Below are 18,631 nucleotides of genomic sequence, written 5' to 3' on the forward strand. Positions count from 1 at the left end.
AAAATTACCATGCCTCAACAAATACTGCTGTAACAAAAATACACACTTTTATTGGGTGTCTTGGTAAATAGGGGCTGTAAGGTCACCAGCAATACATTTTTCATATTTTGTGCATCCTTGCAAGATAGATATAAATGCTCAATGAACTGTTTAGAATTTCTCAGTATTGTGGAGTTACTGCTTAACAGAGGTTTCTTCTCTAAAAATATAGATAATGGCTCCATACACCAGTTACGTCCAGAGCCTATAGGTCTTGGGGGGGGATTACAAGGGTCTTTATGTATCTTTGGCATTCCCTGAATTATTGGTAGGAGTGGTTCATCAACCTTAAAAAAAAAAAAAAAAAAAAAAAAAAAAAAAACTCATATAAACTATATCACACGTGTTACTAAAGTTTACATTCTTCTAACATGTCATGTATTTTCCTAATTTTTTTTTTACACATTCTGTGTACTTCATCATAACAAATATTCACGTACACATCTTGATTGCCTAACATTTGTCTTTTATATTGAACAAATAATGTTCATGATCCATAACTACTAACGGACCCCCCCCCCTTATTGTGCCAATACAACATGTTCTTCTTTTCTTAAATTCTGAAATGCCTTAAAATACGGTTGAGTGGACTATCCATAACTAGTATAACTTTTATATAATTCATCTATGCAAAATTTTTCATGTACTGCTAACGCTGGGTGATTAATGGGAATAAAAGTACTGGGTTTGGAAAACATAACATCTTGACTGACGCTGTCAAAGTTAGCATAACTGTGTTTGAGCGTGATGGTTCTCATGAAACATTTTAAATCTAAAGTCAGTTACTTCTGCCCTCCTCGAGGGAATAAACGATGACCCTTTCTCCAAAATGTCTCTCTCTGTCACCTTTAAAAGCCTCTTAGAAATATTCCAAATCAGAGAGTCTCTTTCTGTAGCCACATCATCTTCAATGTATTTGTCATACCCTGCTCCGGTTCCTGTTTCCGTTTCATCCAGGTTCTGCTCCTGGATCTCGTCCAGACTCCCCTCTATCTCCTTGGAGATGGGTAAAGGGAATCTAAGGAAGCTCTAGTCTTGTCTCTCCATGGTAATCTGGCTCCCTCCAGTATTTAAACTGTGAGATGGCGCCTCTCTTCCAGATGCAGTATTAATGGAATCCACAGTTGCTACCCTCCATGTTACAACAGAAGGTATTGTTTTCATGGTCTTTCTTCTGCCTCCTTGCTGATGAATCGGTTCATCCCCTCAGCTATTGGTCTTGGAATCCAAAGGGTGTTTTCTCCCACTGTACTTTCTACAGACACACTATTGCTATTGCTGGTGGGCGTTTCCTCACTCTCGGCTTTCCGATAGGCTGATTCTGCAGTTCTGGGCCAGGTAAAGACATGACCATTCATAAAGTCACATCTGTTCCTTTCAATTTTCCTGGCTTTAATAAGTAACAGTTTTCTCTCATTGGACCATAAGTGAATCAATCACGGCCCTAATTCTGGTGTCAGTTATGGCTGCCGGAAAGATGATGTGTAGTTCATTCTGCAGCGAAAGCACCTTTTTGATTTAGCTGTCTTGCTTTCCAGTTTAAAGTAGTAGTAGTAATCTAATATAACTCCATGCTCAGGTCTAAATGTAACTGCTGCCACTAGCTCAGCAACTCAGGGCACCACTCCCCGTAGGTAGGCATTCTCAGCACCCTTAGTCTTCTCGAAACGATTTTCAGTTTCAAGCAAGTCTCCATGAGGAACTGTTGTATTTGCAGTCTCTTCATTCTAAATAATGTATCTTCAAGTTGCAGAAGCAAGCTCCATAACTGAGTTGCATCCACAACCTCTGCCCGTTCAGTTCCATCCGTTAAGCCAAAATCCTCCACCAATAATGAATTAAAATCATTTTCCAAGCATTTAAACAGTCTGTCACAGTGGGTCTTACCCCTCGCTTCAGTTATAGTGACTCCAGGTGTGTAGTCCGACTCAACTTCAGTCATGCCCCCTTCTGCCATTGTTCTGGACCCACGGATGAAAATAACAATAATGAGTCCACAAAGAAAAATCCGCTGGTCCGAGATAAATGTTCTACTGTGATAAAAAAGTAAATCTAGTGCTTTCACAGAACTTCTTTTGTTATGTATATATTTTTATTGAAATGTGCTTTTGTGAAGCTGGTTTAAAGCTTAATTGGTAAGCATTAGGGATGGGAAGTGATGTAATTGCATCTATAAAAGGAATTTGTTTTTTATGTGTATTTTAACATCTGAAGAAGTTGGATTAACTGTTGAAGCACTTACATTTGTTTCTTTAATAAAAAATTATCACCTCGAGCCTGGAGCCATCATCTTCCACTCTTTTCTTGTTTGTGGGATTTGCTTTTTTATTGAGTAAAACATTTATCTTGGACCAGTGGACTTTTCTTTGATATCTGGGGTATGTTAGGGGTTGGTGCATTGTGGATAAGGGAGGAGCCCGAGAATGTTTTGGTTACCGCAAGCTTTAGTAATGGCTGAGTTGGATCTGAGGATCAGATCCGAACCCGACAGTTCTAACAGTTGAGGAAAAATGGAAATGGATAACACAGATGGAGCATTATGGTAAGTACATAACCTTTTTTTAATAGAAGATTGACTTTACCATTTGTTACCACCTCCTTTCCTTATATACTCTGTCCTATGGGAACAGCTGGGGGTATGCTTAAAGACTTTTAACGTTTTCTGTTCGATTATATCCAGTGCATTTATCATCATTATGTATTGTTATATAATATTGCTTTTATGAGGGATACCATAAGGTATGATGGAAAAGATTGTTGAATATTTCAACAGTAAACAGTCCAGTATCACTTCCTATGACAGAGGTTGTGACATGAAAGGGCCACCTTGCATATTTAATGATGAGCTGCAAACTTGCAGGTCTGGGTCTCAGTACCATCACTCTTCCCACATGAATGTTGGGCAAGTTATCTTCCTGTGAGTTCCTGGGGGCACGCAGCTGTACTTTTCTTGGGTTTATTGTGTGACACTTGTTACAGAAAGCCATTTCAGATGTTTTTATTGTCTTTGTTTTGCAGTATTTTCCAACATAATTGGTGATTCTGAAACATACTTCTGAAAGACATTTTAATGCTTTGTTTTCTTTTTATATCTTTGCAGTGTTACGCAGTGATGTCAGAGTTTGGATAGCCTGCAGTGGTCTAACCAAGTTAAGAGAACATGGCTCTGGTTGCACAGCTGTTGGGTCACTGCAGCAGTAGTGATGGGTGTGTTGGCGGTGCTGTTGCTCTGGAATCTCCATCTGTACTTGCAGACAGCTTGTCTGTGCCAGAAACACCCGAAGCTAAAATTTGCCATATTAGTATGAAGGAGAAAATTCCTGAAACTGCTATAACCCTCACCCCAGTATCACAGAAGTGTAGTGGTGGTAGGCTGAACAAACTAAAGAAGAAGACTTCAATAGCGTCCTATTTTGCTGCCGCTGGGAGTTCAAACAATCTGAAAACAAGCTCAACTGAAAAAAATGTAAACAAAACCATTCTTGAGTTTCCACTGAGTCCATTGTTAAGCCAGCAAAAACAATCTGTTAAAAGAAATGTCACCAGTCCAGAAGGAGGGCCTGCAAATAAAAAGATAAAAAGAGAGCTTGAGAAGCAATCAGTAATTAGAAAAGGGAATGATATTACTAAATATCTACAAAGTGCAACTGACTCTTCTCAGCGTCTCCAAAAGAATGCGTGTGAAATGAGTCAAAAGCTTAAAGAAAATACTCTTGAGAGGAACATCTCACTTTATTTCCAAGCCTTCAGGAACTCACCTGCAAAAGTTAGAAATGAACCAGATCCATTTCCTTTGAAACAGATTCCTATAAACTTGCTGAACACAGACACCCTGAAGAATAGTAATTCTTCTAAAACTGCCAACATATGTAATATATTTAGTGATGAGGACGTAACCACATTTACCAAAATTACAAAAAAGAATTCAGAGTCTGGTGTTGACAACAAATTTGTGGATTGTTCCTCCAAACTACAACTAAAAGGCCACGTGGAACAGAGTGGGCACCTGCCCAATGACAAAACATGCAAGAAAGATCTTTCTAGCACTAAAGGTAGTGTTAATGGAAGTGTGGATGCTCAGGAAAGCATTTCTGCAGAGCCTAGTGTGGATAAATTTGTAGGTGAAACCAACATTTCAGAATCGGGTAGCCCAAGTAGCGATGAGGTAATAGAGGACCACAACCAAAAAAATGTTGCAGAACCTTGTACTTCAAAGCCTAAATCCTCTGAGTCTTTTGACACTGAATTGGAAGAAGGCTGGTTGGAGGAAGCTCTGAGTGAAAGCTTTGTGGACGAAACACTAGTAAAGAGTTCTGAAAAGTAAGGCAACCATTTTTATATTTATTTTGCCGCCCCCCCCCCCCAAAGTGTATACATATTTTAAAAGGTACTTCTATGATTTTCTCAGTGAAACTTTTCTTCTCTTTTTTTTTTTTTTTTTTTTTTTGTCTTTGATATAATTTTTCATTTTTTCCCTCTGGGGATAATTTCTCTGCATTTTGAATTAGGTTGCAGAATAGCTTCTATATTCTGTGATGCATCAGTTTTTAGGTTGGGCATTTTAAAGGAATTGCTTTTTTTATGCTTTTATAGTCCTGTTCTGCAGTGTTTAATTCCAACTTGCTAGTACCAGTCTGTGAACTGAAGAAGTTTTTAATTATATGAAAGTATCAGAAAAGACATTTATTTTTAGATGCCTTCAGGTCACCTGAATCTATTTACTCCAGTGCCCTCTTTGTATTTTTATTTTTTGTTGCTTGTTGCATTTTACTACTTTCATGAAGTAAAATAAAAGTTTGCTGCTATTTGCCATTGAAGGCAGTGTCAGGAAACGCTCCTTGTTGAAATGTCAGGACTTTTGCTGTGTATTCCCAAAATGCCAAACAAAAAAAAAATTAAAATACAGGACATTCCTGCTTATAAGACAAATTGGAGAGGTCTCCTTGATGGTAAATAAAACTTTGGACTGAGTGGTAGGCCGGAGGAAATTAAGAGAGAGGAATTTTGAGCAAGAAATGTTTTCATTGATACAGATTTGAGTCTGGGGGTAGTTGCTGGAATATTCAGTGCTGTCAATGAGATTTAAAAAAAAAAAAAAAAAAAAAAAAAGCAAGCTTTTTTTTTTTTTTTTTAATTTTTAGATACTGGAGAAATACACAGAATGCGGACTGTGTTGATCCGACTGTTTGCCTTCATTTTTTATGTTTTACACATACTGTTTTTCGAGTTTTTAATTGCAGTATTCTGAAGAAATTAGAATTTAAAGTGCTTGCAACATAAGTTGCTAGATAAAAGCAAGATAGTAATCTGGTCCAGACCAATATATATGTAAATTGCTTTACTGCTTTCCTGCCTGATTTGTCCCCCTATCGCATTTTGACTTGGATGCAGCTGCTGCTACCTTTCCATTAGCTGCACATTGTACCTTTCAGCATCTTTGCTCTTATTTCTTGGGGGGGGGGGGGGATTGGTTTCAGATTAAATTAATTTTGTGCTTAACCTAACAGTTATTCCTTCTCCAGCCCAGTCATCATGCATTATTCTTTGTCTCTTCTTTCCTGCAAAGCAAATATATCTGAAAAGCCAATGTCTTACGATTTGTTTTCCATCATTCCGGTTTTTTTTGTTTGTTTTTTTGTTTTTCCTGGGGCTGTGACTAATAATGTAAAGGGTGCTATGAGACCCAAGAGTTTGTGTTTGTTTCTGTGGATTCATTGCCCCATGCAGTGTAGCATGAAACTCTGTTTGCCTTGTAAACAAGCTGTTTACCTGCTATTGTGTTTATTCTTCCTTGGGGTGCTCGGTGCACCCAGATCCTTTTCTACCTCCATATCTTCATAGCCAGAGCCCCAGCTCTTATTCTTAGTCCTGCAAAGTGTAACTGTATATTTCTATACATTGTATGTAAGCTGCAGGTGTTTATCAGTATCGCAGCTACAGTAGCCATTATATACGAGTTATAGCCTGCCAAGGGCATAATGGCCTGCCAATCTTCTGATGTAAGAGACCCGTTTCCTGTGTTTTAGTGCCATCTTTTTCGGTATTTTCTGTAGATAAAGATGGATTAATTACTTTGGTTAAATACTTATTGCAGGCTTTGAATCCAGTAGAACAGCACAGAGACTCTACTAAAAATCATAGTTGCACAATACCTGAGGATCCTTTATCGGATGATAATGATGGTTTTGCCCTATGTGGGTGCTGGCTTGAGATGTCACTGTGAAGCAATCTTTAACCCCCCCCCCCAACTTTATGTATTCCTTCAGAGCAAAATGTAGTGGCAGACAAGCTGAGCAGAGCAAGGACAGACCCTCATGAGTGGAAATTGAACAAGGAGGTATTTTTGGATTTGATCTAGTTCTGGGGAACACCTCAGGTAGATCTGTTCATCTCCTTATAAAACACACAGCTAAACAAATTCTGTACCAGGACTTCTTGCAGACAGACCATGAAAACAGATGGTCAAGATATTTCCTTTTCAACCTTTCCTCTGATTCCAGTGTTCATTCTGAAGATTCAGAAGGGCCTCCTAAAGAATATTGTGGTGATTCCTTTCTGGCCCAGGCAACAGTGGGTTTCCCCTTTTATGGAACTGGCCAAGGGCAATTTCTGCAAGTTTCTTCAGAGATTGTATCTATTGTTACAAGACTAGGGGATTTTGGTACATCCCAGTCTGAAACACCTTCAACTGATTGCCTGGATGATTCAGTTTAGAATACCCCCTTGGGCACCTAGTTTCTGAGGATGTATAACAGGTACTAAAATACGCAAAAAAGCCTGCTAGTAGGATGCCTTGTGTTGCTAAATGGGAAAGGATTTAGCAGGTGGGGCCACACTAATAACCAGAGTACCACCTCACGGCGTAAGCTCTAAAACTCACCATTCTTAAATATTTGTGATATTTAACCTCCTGTGGCTTTTCTTATTTTTCTGTCAAGGCTCATTTGTCAGACATTTTAGCGCTTCTGCCCATGGATCCTCCCCTTTCTTCTGTCTTTGGTCATGCAAGTCTTGAAAGGGGTTTTGCATGTGAGACCACCCAGGAAAGCAATGGCATCTACTTGGGATCTTACCTTTGTACTGGTAAAGTTAACTGTGTACCAGCTTCTCTGGCCGGTTTACTGCTCGTACATTGGAAGATGGTTTTGCTTTTTCTCTGACATCTGCTGGATGAGTATCTGAGTTGCAAGCTCTCATGGTGGAAGAACCCTGTTCTATAAGGTAAGGGTTCTTTCAGATCAAATCCCTCATTCGTGCCAAACATTGTTTTAGAGTTTACTTTGAATCGGGCCATCAATCTCCTGGTTTTCTTTCCTGAATGTAAAAATTGAGGAGAATGGACATGCACAGGTATTATACTGACAGAACCAAGTCTTTTAGGAAAGTTGAACATCTGTTTGTCGTGTGATGGGACAAAGAAAGGGCAACCTGTATGAAAATGGATGATTTCCAGATGGCTGTCCCTTGCTGTTACTGTTTGTGGTTCCCATCATGCTAAGTCACTTCCAGGCTGGATCAAGGCACATTGTTACCAGACCCTTATTTTCATTGATGGCGTACTGGAAAGTGGTGGACTGTAGAAGCATTCTAGAGGCAACTGGATTACTTTTCTGGTCCAGAGCAAGCTTTGCCGGGATCATTCTCCAGGAGCTGCTGGATTCTAACCATTTCTTCTCCAAGGTGGGATAAAGCTATAGTAATCTAGCCATATAGTAAAGGCTATTGCAGCAGTGATTCTGACAAGCATAGTCAGTTGTATAATTTGTAGTAGCCACACCCTCCCTCTAGCCATTTTTTTTCTGGATATAGCTGTTTTTCATTAAAGTTGTGGTCCCAATTTTTCTGTAGGCTTTGTTCCATTTAGAGGACAAAGTCTCAAAGTGTTTTTGGTGTGGAGCCCATATACCTAAAGGCTACTGCATCAGTGATTACGTTGAATGTCTACTGTTCTGGTAAGTAGTTTCTGTAAAGCACTTATCCAAGTTATTCAGGTTCTGTGGTGAATCTTCTGTGATCGTTTGGTACATATCCACTGTAATTCTGTAAACAAATAAGCTATTTCTTCTTAAGACCCCTGAAATGTCAAGGTGGAACCCAGTACTGATCCCTTTTACTCCTACATAGGTTCATTGGTAGGTACTAGGCTATTGGCCCTAGGACCTATATAAGCCTAGCCAAAAAGGTACCCTGGCTTTCACCACCCAAGAAAATTATTTTCCTGTGCCCCTGCCAAGCAGAACCACAGAGGTGATCCCCGGGGTGAATTTCCTATTTCCTGTCCAATCATCAAGATTTTTCTTGAAGAGTGCTAATGAGAGGAGCTTTGTTTGATATAGATAGGTAGTTTGTTCCAGAGTATGGGAAGTCTCTGGGACAGGAATCTATCCCTCCAGCATGTTCTTTTTATTGTGGTGACAAGGTTTTGGTCCCTAGAGTGTGTAGCTCGGAGGGATTGGGATTTCTTTAAGTGGAGCATGTCCAACAGCTCTGGGTTTGACACAGCTTTGTATGTTAGGCAAAGATCGCCTCTGAGTAGGCGATATGTTATTAGAGTAAAGCTGGGATTATTTGAGCCTGTCTGCGTAGGATAACTGTTTGATGCCGGTAATCCTCTCTGTGAGGTATTTCTGCAGCCTTTCCAGTTGTTGTAGATGTTTTGGACTTCATACAGGAAGTAACTTGCCATCCCCAGTTAGGACTACTACCTTTCTACACAGCCACTTACTGTCCCACCTCACTCACAAACGTTAATTGTGATGTGATTAATTTGATGATAAAACAACTCAAGAAACAAGCAGCAATCTATCATCTAAGGTAACAACTAGGGTATCCAAATACAGCATGCAGAAAATTATGTATGAGCACCTTCCACCAAAGGTGTGAGGGTTCTTGGTACACTAAGAATATCTTCATAAATTATGCACATAGGGTTATGATCAAGTAACCTGTTCTTAGGAGGAAGACATCAGGTGCTTCCTAATTATCGGAGTACACTGTTTGTGCCATTTGAAACCACAAATTGGTGGTGGCATTCTAGCAATTCTTATGCAGGGAGTAGCAGGAGGGTCCACCTCACAGCCTCTGGCATAGGGCGAGACAGTGTTTGTGGGGGAGTCCAAAGCTTCAGTGGGGGGGTAGTGGAGGCCTTGCCTCCCTGAAGGCATGTCGGTTTCTTATATGGACTTCATTTAGTGATGAGAACTCGAGCTTATGTCAGTTCTCTGCCTTGGTGTAGGAAGATGGGTCCAAAGGAAGCATACCATCCCTCCTCAACCTTTATTTGGGATTTATTTTGTTATTCTTGTGACACCCAACTGTAGTAGTTGATTGAAATCAGGCTGGTTGTTAATAACCAGCCAGAGAGCTTCTTTTTAAGTCACTGGGCATAGACTGTGAACATTGAGCTAAACGTTTCACCTCTTAGACCTTCCCTCTAGGCACATGAAGTCCCAGTAATGCAGCACAGGGTGGTGGGGGCTTTACTCAGTCATCCTGTGTCAAAACTCCTGACTAATGGCCTTGTCATCAATTGGATGCTTGTCTGCTGGGAGCTTGAGTTGTGGGTACAGAGCTTGGCTTGATGCCAGCACCAGAAGTAGTTGGGCCTGTCCTTTGTAAGCTGTCATAGACAGGCCCATGCTCGTGTGGGACTTGCATTACCTGACTGTTGCCAAGAACCATTCATATGCTTGGCATGTGTGAGACTGTGGCATTGGTGGTACAAAGTGTGCAAGAATCTTTTTCTACAATGTTGTGGGGGGGGGGTTAACTTCCATGCTTCTTTTTACTATATATAATTCTGCATCCTTGCACTTCAAAAGTGGAAATGCAACCAGTGTTGATTCTACTGTCTTATGTGCATTCAGCTTCAGAAGTTTTGATTTATGACTTTGACTGTGGCTTTCTTTGGAGGAAACTGGCTCTCATCCCTCACTGTAGAAGGCCTCAGAATCCTTATAACCCCCATCTAATACCTCTTCTTGGACATCTTAGCTAACCAGCTCAGATCCAGAAGGAATCTCCTTGCCACCTGACAACAGTTTAAGAATCACATGGTCTTCTCTTCACAGTGTTGGCTAAGTTTTCCAAGGTAACTACTCTGCTGTCTGCTCTATGCTGGTCTTGTCTGTGGTCTGGAACTGTCGTATGTGTGGAGAACTGTCTGAGTTTGCTCTGGCTTGAAAAGTCATCACACAGGACCCATTGTGTTTTATAAACATGATCGCTCTTAGGCACATTTTGGAGTCTAGTGTCTTTCTACAGAGAGAGCTCCCAGTGGTGGACCATTATCTGCCAGTGGAGCTGTTGGTGTAGTTCAGACTTTTCACCTGAAATGGACCCACAGGGGCTGCAGAAATGCCTCCTCCTTAATCAGGGTTGGAAGTTTATTTTGGTCTCTTCCTTGACCAAAGGAGATGGACAGTTTCCATTTCATTCTGGACCATGGTATTTTTAATTGGCTCATCTGGTTGCATTTAGAAATGCACTGCAGTCTTATGCCCTTGCTGTTTGTGTTGAGTGGGCTTCCATCAGGTCCAGAAACGCACTCTAGGTTCCCTAAAGCATTAGCTGGACAAGCAGCTCCTTAAAGGAGTACTGTTTGTTTCTGCTGCTTTGAAAAAGCCATCCATGGAACCAGATTAACAGGCTTGCCCGTCCTTTGTTTGAACTCCTACTAAATGCTGTTGGAGTTCTTTTCCTGGAAAGTGTTCTTTTTGGTGAATATCGCCTCTGTTTGTTTGCAGGATATTTGTGCTTCAAGTCTTCATGAATACGGAGCAGTATCTGGTCTTTCACAAGGATTATATGTCCCTTAGAATGAACATATGCACACTTTTTTCTTTGCTGCAACCACAAAGAGTTTAGAATCTATGTACCCAAGGAACAACTCGTGTCTCTAACTTGAAATTTAATATGTATTTTGTAACTTTGTTTGTATTCTTTATATTTTCTATGTACTAGGGAGCTTTTCTCCCCTGGCCTCCACTGGAAACGGGCTCCCTGAGCCCAGTGGACCTCCCCCGGTCATCAAATTGGAATAAATAAAATGAGTCCTTCACTCTCTAGGTCTGCACTGTTGGCTTGGTTATTACTTAAAGCAGGTGAATGAGTTTTGGTAGATGGACCAGTTATTCTTCTCAGTTATGCTGTCGAGAGAGGCTCTCAGTTGCCTAACACACTTTCCAAGTGGATTGCCAGCTCATTTTCTTTGCCAGTGAACTAGCTAACTGCTAACTGGTGAAGTGTGCAGTCAAAACGTGCCACACAAGGAGAGAGGCATCGTCTAATATAATACATTTCTTTCAGTTATGTCTACATTGCAGACATATGTACTGTGAATGAGAAATAGAAGCAAAAATGTTAGTCAGGTGTCAGGACAATAAACAAGGCACCTTCTAATTGTGTCAGATTCCATAGTTTTTTTGAGTGTTATTCTTAAAAGGATTGCAGTGATTTTGCTATGTCTTTTTTAGAAACTATATTGTTTCTCTGAGTCTGTAACCTACTAAATATTGTTTCAGTTACAATGTAACAGGCTGTAAACAAGCATATTAACACAGAGAATCTCCACTTCATACTGACTAAATACAGGGTAGTGTACCAGTCTGTTTTTGCCGTAAAAGCACAGATATTGGTAATATTTCATATATGCATATTTATGTGATGCTTCCTTTTTATGAATTGGTTCACGTTTCTGATTATTAGAGCAGTTTATTTGCAAAATCTGCCTAGAACTTCTGAGGTCAGTCTATTCAGAAGTGGACAACTGAGAAACACTTAATCTCTCATGCCATGATAAACTAATATGATGGATTTAATGCCAATCAGCATGTCAAATGGAATTAGAAATACTTGGTCTGAGGATGTAAACCTCTTCTGCAACATCAGAGTTATTTGGAGGGGCAGGTGTATCTCACAGAGGGTACTGCTTTTCTGGAACAGATTCCCATCCACATAAAACAAAGTTCATCCCTGTCTGTATTCAAGTGCAGCTTGGCTCTGTGCATGGGAAGTGGAAATTTTACTCCAGGTCTTCCCCCTGTACTACTAATGGAGAGAGCAGCTCCTAAATGCTTTATTCCATGCATGGATCCTCTCAAATTATCTATTTTATGATCCCAGTTATTCTCATTAGGAGTAATCTATAATTATTGACCATGGGATGTGTAAGATGAGTCTCTAACCCGATGGCATAGGCTAATTCATGCACAAAAAAGGGAAAGTGGCTAGGCTTAAAATGGCCTGCAAGGGCAGCTAGCCTTGTACTTGCGCGCGAACCTATGATATGCAGTGATTAAATCACATATGTAATGGTTTTCTTGAGTATTTTGAGAGGTGAGTTAATAAAGAAATGAGTTTGAACAATTCAGACTTTTTTTGGGGGGGTGAGGGGCTAACCTTTGGAAGTGGGCATTAATGATGGGGGGCCTTCCAAAGGCATAAGAAGAAAGTGGTTTCTAAGGAGGTGTTAATGTTCTACTGGATGGGATACTAATGAATTATTTCAAGAGCTCAGAGTTTTTGATTTGAGCATATTAAAGCAAGGCTGATAGCAGTTTAAGGACATTGTTCACCCAGGTGTTGACTTCCTTAAGTCAACTTTTCTTTCCTTAAAGTGAAGTGAGGAATTCATTTTGAGAGCCTTTTGAACAGGGTTGTGTGTTAAGAACTCTGAAAGGCTGACAAATGGGTTTAGACTATAACAGAAGTGCTTTAGCTGCTCCTCAGGAAGAGGAACAAACATTGAGGAAACATCAGCAATATGTTTAGATATTGCATATAAGATATTCTATAATCAAAAAAATTGGATTGTCACAAAGGAAGGTTTTTCTTATTTTTGGGCAATTTGTTTTTTTAAACACATGTATTGTCACTTAAGACAAATGCATGCCTACATTGATAGAAAAGAAAACTGACCATCTGATGTCACTCTTCATTCATTCTTGAGGAATGGGACTTTGTTCTGGTCCCTTGGAACCGGCTCAGCCATTGTGCAACTTGCGCCAGGCAAAAAAACTCTTGAGCTAAGACTCTACCCATAATGCCCCTCTCTCCACTACCTCAGATCTTGTTTTCACTCTGATAAGACACATCAGCTGATAACTCTCCAGCTAAGTGCTTTAATTTGATCTATAGGTGTGTAATATATATATATATATATATTAATTTGATCTATAGATGTGTAATATATATATATATATATATATATATATATATATATATATATATATATATATATATATATATATATGTATATATATAATATATATATATATATATATATATGTATATGTGTGTGTATATTTATATGTATTCCCTTAAAACGTGTTCTCTATATTTTATAAAATGTATTTTTTTTATTGTATTATCGTTTTGGTAATTTTTCCTTTTCTCCTTCCCCTTTTACCTCTTTGGTAATCTCTTTCTATAGCATTGCTGGTATTTTCCCTTTCTAATTATTCTCATAGGTATTTCTCCCTACCATTGTTGGTAGGTTTCCTTCCTGTCCTTGACAAGTATGAGTGTGTGCGTGGTTTCTTTAAAATGGTGGGGAAACAGAAAGACCCATCTGGTTTTAAGCAGTGCCAAAGATTGTGGCAGAAAAATGCCCCATTCAGATGAGTATCTTGCTTGGGCGCACCCCATCTAGAAACTAATTTAAGAGCTGCCAGGGTTTTAGTTGCAGAACCTTGGCAGGGTGCAGGAATAAGTTGATTTTAAAGGGGTTATTAAAATTCTTCTTTGAAGAAGCCCTCTCTAAGGCAGACTCTTCTAAAAATGTGAACAGAAAGAGAAGTCATTCAGTACCGAGCTCCGCATTGACATTGGACTCCAAAAGGCATAAGTCTCCTATTCCTTCAATCTCTTCAGAACTGAAGAGTAAGGTCCCAAAGCTAATTGTGAAACAGCCTTCGACACTGACAGTAGCGATCTCCTTAGTACTGACTGTTTCTGCACCGATCTTGACATTCTCGGCACAGACAGTTTTGTCTCCGCCAGCATCTTTGACCTCCCATTAGGTTTCCAGCTTCTCCATCTGCTCAGCGGCATACGGTGCTGAAGCTCAAAGCATGTTTGGGGCCATCCTTGGCTCTCGGAGCCCTGGCAGTTTCAGACTCTTCCCACTCCTGGTTTGGAGGGTGGTGTTCTGAGCGGGGTGTGACCCCGGTTCCAAGGTTCTTTCTTGGTTCCAGGCTTCCATCCCTCTTTGGGTGGGGCTGTCTTCCAGATCATGGAGAGAGCTTTAGCCTCAGCAGGCTCTCAGCTGGCCCTTTTTACTTCGGAGTGTGACATATTTGTACCTTCTGGACCGCGACTGTCAACCATTTGTCATGTCGGGACAGCGGCCACTAAAACTGCAAGATATCCCTGTTCAGGGCCCCTCCTCTTCAGAGTCTTCCTTAGAGATTTCCACTGAGGAACCACCCCGTAAGGAAACTTGCAAGAGGAAGCATCTAGATTCTCCAGAAGAATCTGTCTCAGAAGACACAGACTACGATGAAGGGGAGGGCCCTCCCAATCACCCCCTGAAGAGGCCTTTTTTGGAGAAATCCTGGAAATCTTAAAACAGAGGGGTGATTGGAAGTCCACAAACCCATCCTCAGTGGAATCTGTTTTCTTGCAAGCTTTCGGTGCTCACCCATCTACTTCCTGGCTAGTGATAATTTTAGATACTTGACTGCAGAGAATTATCACCAGAGGTTATCAAATTCCCTTTACTCTCTTTCCAAAGACTCCAAAAAAAAGTCCCCGATGATCCACCCAATCAGAGGGACCAAGCAGCCATAGAGATTCAAAAGCTGCTAGAAAAACAAGTCGTCCAAGAAGTCCGACCAGACCAAAGAGGATCCGGATTTTACTCAAGATTCTTTAGTGCCAAAAAAGACAGGGGACTAGAGACCATTTTTAGATCTCAGCCTTCTGAACAAATTAGTTCAGCAAACAAAATTCCGGATGGTCACGGTTCATTCTAATGATTGGATTTGATCTATAGACCTTCAGGATGCATACTACCACATAAAGATGGACAAACGCTCCAGAAGGTTCCCCCACTTCTGGCTGGGAGCCAGTCATTTCCAGTTCAGAGTGCTGCCCTTTGGTCTCCCCACAGCCCCCAGGGTGTTCACCAGATACATGGCAGCGGTAACGGCTCACTTGACACTACTCGGATTCCTAGTGTTTCCATACCTGGACAACTGGCTCCTCACCGCCCCAACCAGGCATCTACTGCTTCAAGCCACAGACTTCATATTGAACCTTTTCCAGTCTTTGGGAATTATGGTCAACAGAGAGAAATCACAGTTGACTCCAACGCAAGACATACAATTTATAGGAGCACGCCTCAGTATGGTTTCTTGTTTAGCCTCTCTTCCTCTACACATATTTGGGAAGAACAGTTCAAGGCACTTAGTCCATGCAAGAGGCCAATTTGCACATCAGTATCCTAGAATTGAAGACGACACTTCTAGTGTTGCAACCCTTAGTCTGGCCTTCCTTTGGGGACTGTTGCAATCCAGTCAGACATGTCAGTCTAGTACATCAACAAGCAAGGTGGAACCAGATCCTACCGCCTGTGTCGGGAATCTCTCAGGATATGGCAATGGGCTATCACTTTCTAATAGCAACTCATATCCCAGGAAGCTCCGTTGTGATAGCAGACAATCTGAGCAGATGCATTCTCCTGCCTCACGAGTGGTCTCTCAATCCCAAGGTTGCGATAAAAACTTTTCGTCGCTGGACCAGCCTTGCTGCAATCTTTTTGCCTCCGCAATAAACAACAAATGCAGCAGCTACTTAGCCATAATTCCCCTGCAGGGGGCGTCCCCCAAGAGATGCACTCCTCCACAATTGGTACCCAGGACTACTTTATGGCTTTCCCCCAATCCCTCTCATTCACATATTCTTGAAGAAAGCCCAAAGATTGAGAAGCAAAGTGATCCTCATTGCACCCTATTCGCCCCATCATGTCTGGTTCTCATTCTTTTACCTCACCTAATTCACCGTCCTTGGATTCTGGACCCAGTTCCAGACCTGCTGTCTCACTCGCGGGGATTGGTGCATCCCAGCCTTCACAATCTCAAGCTGACAGCTTGGTATTTCCAATTCTATTAATTGCCAGGCAGAGCAAATTACCTTCCCCAGTACAAAAAATTCTTTTGGCTTTACATAAACCGTCCACCAGGAAAGTCTGTCTTAGCAAATGAAAGAAATTCTAATGTTGGGCCCGTATGAATAATTTAGCTCCCTTTTCAGCCTCGGTTGATAAGGTCTTGGAATTTCTGGCTTCCCTTTTTGAACTAGAAGCTTCTGCTTCCACCATCAAAGTCCATTTAGCAGCCATTTCCAATTTCCACAATGGGTTTGATGATCATACCTTGATTTCCCATCATTTATATAAAAACTTTCTTAAAGGCGCTTTACGTCTAAAGCCCCCATTCAAGGATCCTACAATTCTATGGGATTTGACCTTAGCATGACAAGCCTTAGTATTTCAGCCCTTTGAGCCAGGAGCTTTAGCATGACCAGCCTTAGTCCTTCAGCCCTTTGAGCCAGGAGCTACTTGCGATCTCAAGTTACTATCATGCAAAACTCTTTTTCTGGTGGCCATTACTTTTGCCTGAATTGCAGGCCTTGTGTGAAATACCCTTATGACTTTTGATAAGGATAGGGTGTCATTAAGAACCAGTCCTTTTTACTACCTGAAGTGGTCTCAGAATCGAATATTAACCAGACTGTAGATTTGCCTGTCTTCTTTCCAAGTTTTTCAAATAAAGGTTAATACTGCTTGCATTTGCTAGATGCTCACAGAGAGTTATGTTTCCATCTGGAAAGAACCAAATCCTCTAGAAAATCAGATCAATTATTTGTATCCTTTTCAGGTTCAACTTTGGGTAAACTGGTCTTGAAAGCTACCTTATCAAAATGGCTTAGGGATTGTGGTAGCTTCATTTACAGTCATAATAACCTCAAGTTGCCTGCGCATGTTAAAGTGCATTCCACCAGATTTGTATCTACTTCAGCTGTTTTCCACTCCAAAGCTTCCATGGAAGAAATGCTTGCAGCCGTAATGTGGGGCACTCCACATACCTTTATCACTTATTACAAATTGGATATGGCCTCCAGGAGAAGAGCATCCTTTGGCTCTAGGATGAATATCCTTCCTTAGGGTCACCCAGGACCTAAAGTAGCTGGGGACTCTGTCCCATTCGTTAAGAATGAAGGAAGATTGACAACATCAGATAAATAAGTTATGTCCTTACCGGAATGTTCCATCTGTGTTGTTGATCTTCATTAATTCTTGGCATCCCACCCTCCTAAGGACTTCTGAAGGTTTGGACATTTTGTTTGGGAGGATTTTAGGTTTCACCTTAGACGGGGCTTCTGTTATCCTTCTATACTTGGTTGCAAACTCAGTCTGAGGTAATGGAGAGAGGAGCATTATGGGTAGAGTCTTGGCTCGAGAGTTTTTTGGCTGGTGTGAGCAGTATAATGGCCGAGCCAGTTCTGAAGGGTCGAAACCAAGTCCCATTCATGAAGAATGAATGAAGATGACAACACAGATGGAACGTTATGGTAAGGACTTAACTTCTTTATATTCATTTTTTTTCCCCATTAACATACATCGTACATTAGATGTTTTCTTACTTCATAGCTGTCCTCAGTCTGGCATCACATAAACTAACCTCACTCCTCCTCCTCCTCCTGACATTATTCTGCATGTATTGTGCTGACAAATTTCATTTATTTCTATATAATTTGCTCCTTCCCTTTTCTGAAGATCCCTCTTCCAGTGTTTATCTTTTACAGTTTCCGTACTTCAAAAACAGTTGGTTTAGCCTTTTAATTTCCATATTCTAGTAATTGCTTTTTGGCAGCTAACAGAGTTCAACTCAACAAGATCTTTATTATATCTAGGCAATTTTATACAATGAATTTTTAAAATCTGCCAATCTTATTACACACCCAAAACATACGTTACCAGTTATCTCTTTCTTCCCCTTAACACTTCCAACATATGCTATCTACCTGACAACAAAATGTTCTTTGAACTCTGCTTGGTGTATAAAATACATATGCAAACACTGCCAAGTAAAAAATCCTGAACTTTCTAGACTTTACATACTTGGGAGCCATACATACAGTGTGTCCTTCCATTGTAAATTGATTTTCCAGTCTCTCTTCCTAACTTGATTGAACTCCATTAACCGAGAACTTAGATCCACTAACAAGGCACTAATCGCAGTCTCCAAAAGTCATTACAGCTCTGGTGACTCCCTGTATTCTAGCAACGTTGCCAAGACTTGGAACTCTATACCACTGCAAATCAGGGTGCAACCTAATAAAGCCATCTTCAAAAAAACAGCTTATTTCCCACCTAAACAACTCCTGGACATGCAACTGCCAAGCACCTGGCTAACATTTCCTGACTCCTTTCCCCTACCCACTATCCAACCTGCTCTTTAAAACTCCCACAGGTGCACTATATATTACCACACGTTACTTGTAACTGCCTAGCACCTGGCTGACGTATTCTAACTCCTTTCCCCTACCCACTATCCAACCTCTTTAAAACTCCCAGAGATGCACTATA

At 40.7% G+C, this 18,631-nt stretch overlaps 1 protein-coding gene across 2 annotated transcripts in view; it reads left to right on the forward strand.

Annotated features, from left to right (window-relative positions):
- The window catches only part of DNA2 (DNA replication helicase/nuclease 2), a 1,108,563-nt gene that overhangs the window by 27,606 nt on the left and 1,062,326 nt on the right, over positions 1 to 18,631 (forward strand). For both annotated transcript variants that reach the window (XM_044056952.1, XM_044056951.1), the window contains exon 2: positions 3,140 to 4,359. In XM_044056952.1, the coding sequence (XP_043912887.1) occupies positions 3,200 to 4,359 (1,160 nt within the window). In that variant the 5' untranslated portion in view covers positions 3,140 to 3,199. The remainder of the gene's footprint in view (positions 1 to 3,139; positions 4,360 to 18,631) is intronic.

The sequence above is a fragment of the Protopterus annectens genome, chromosome 14.part0 (assembly GCF_019279795.1).
Source record: "Protopterus annectens isolate FY-2018-M chromosome 14.part0, PAN1.0, whole genome shotgun sequence".
In the NCBI taxonomy this organism is placed as follows: Eukaryota; Metazoa; Chordata; order Ceratodontiformes; family Protopteridae; genus Protopterus; species Protopterus annectens.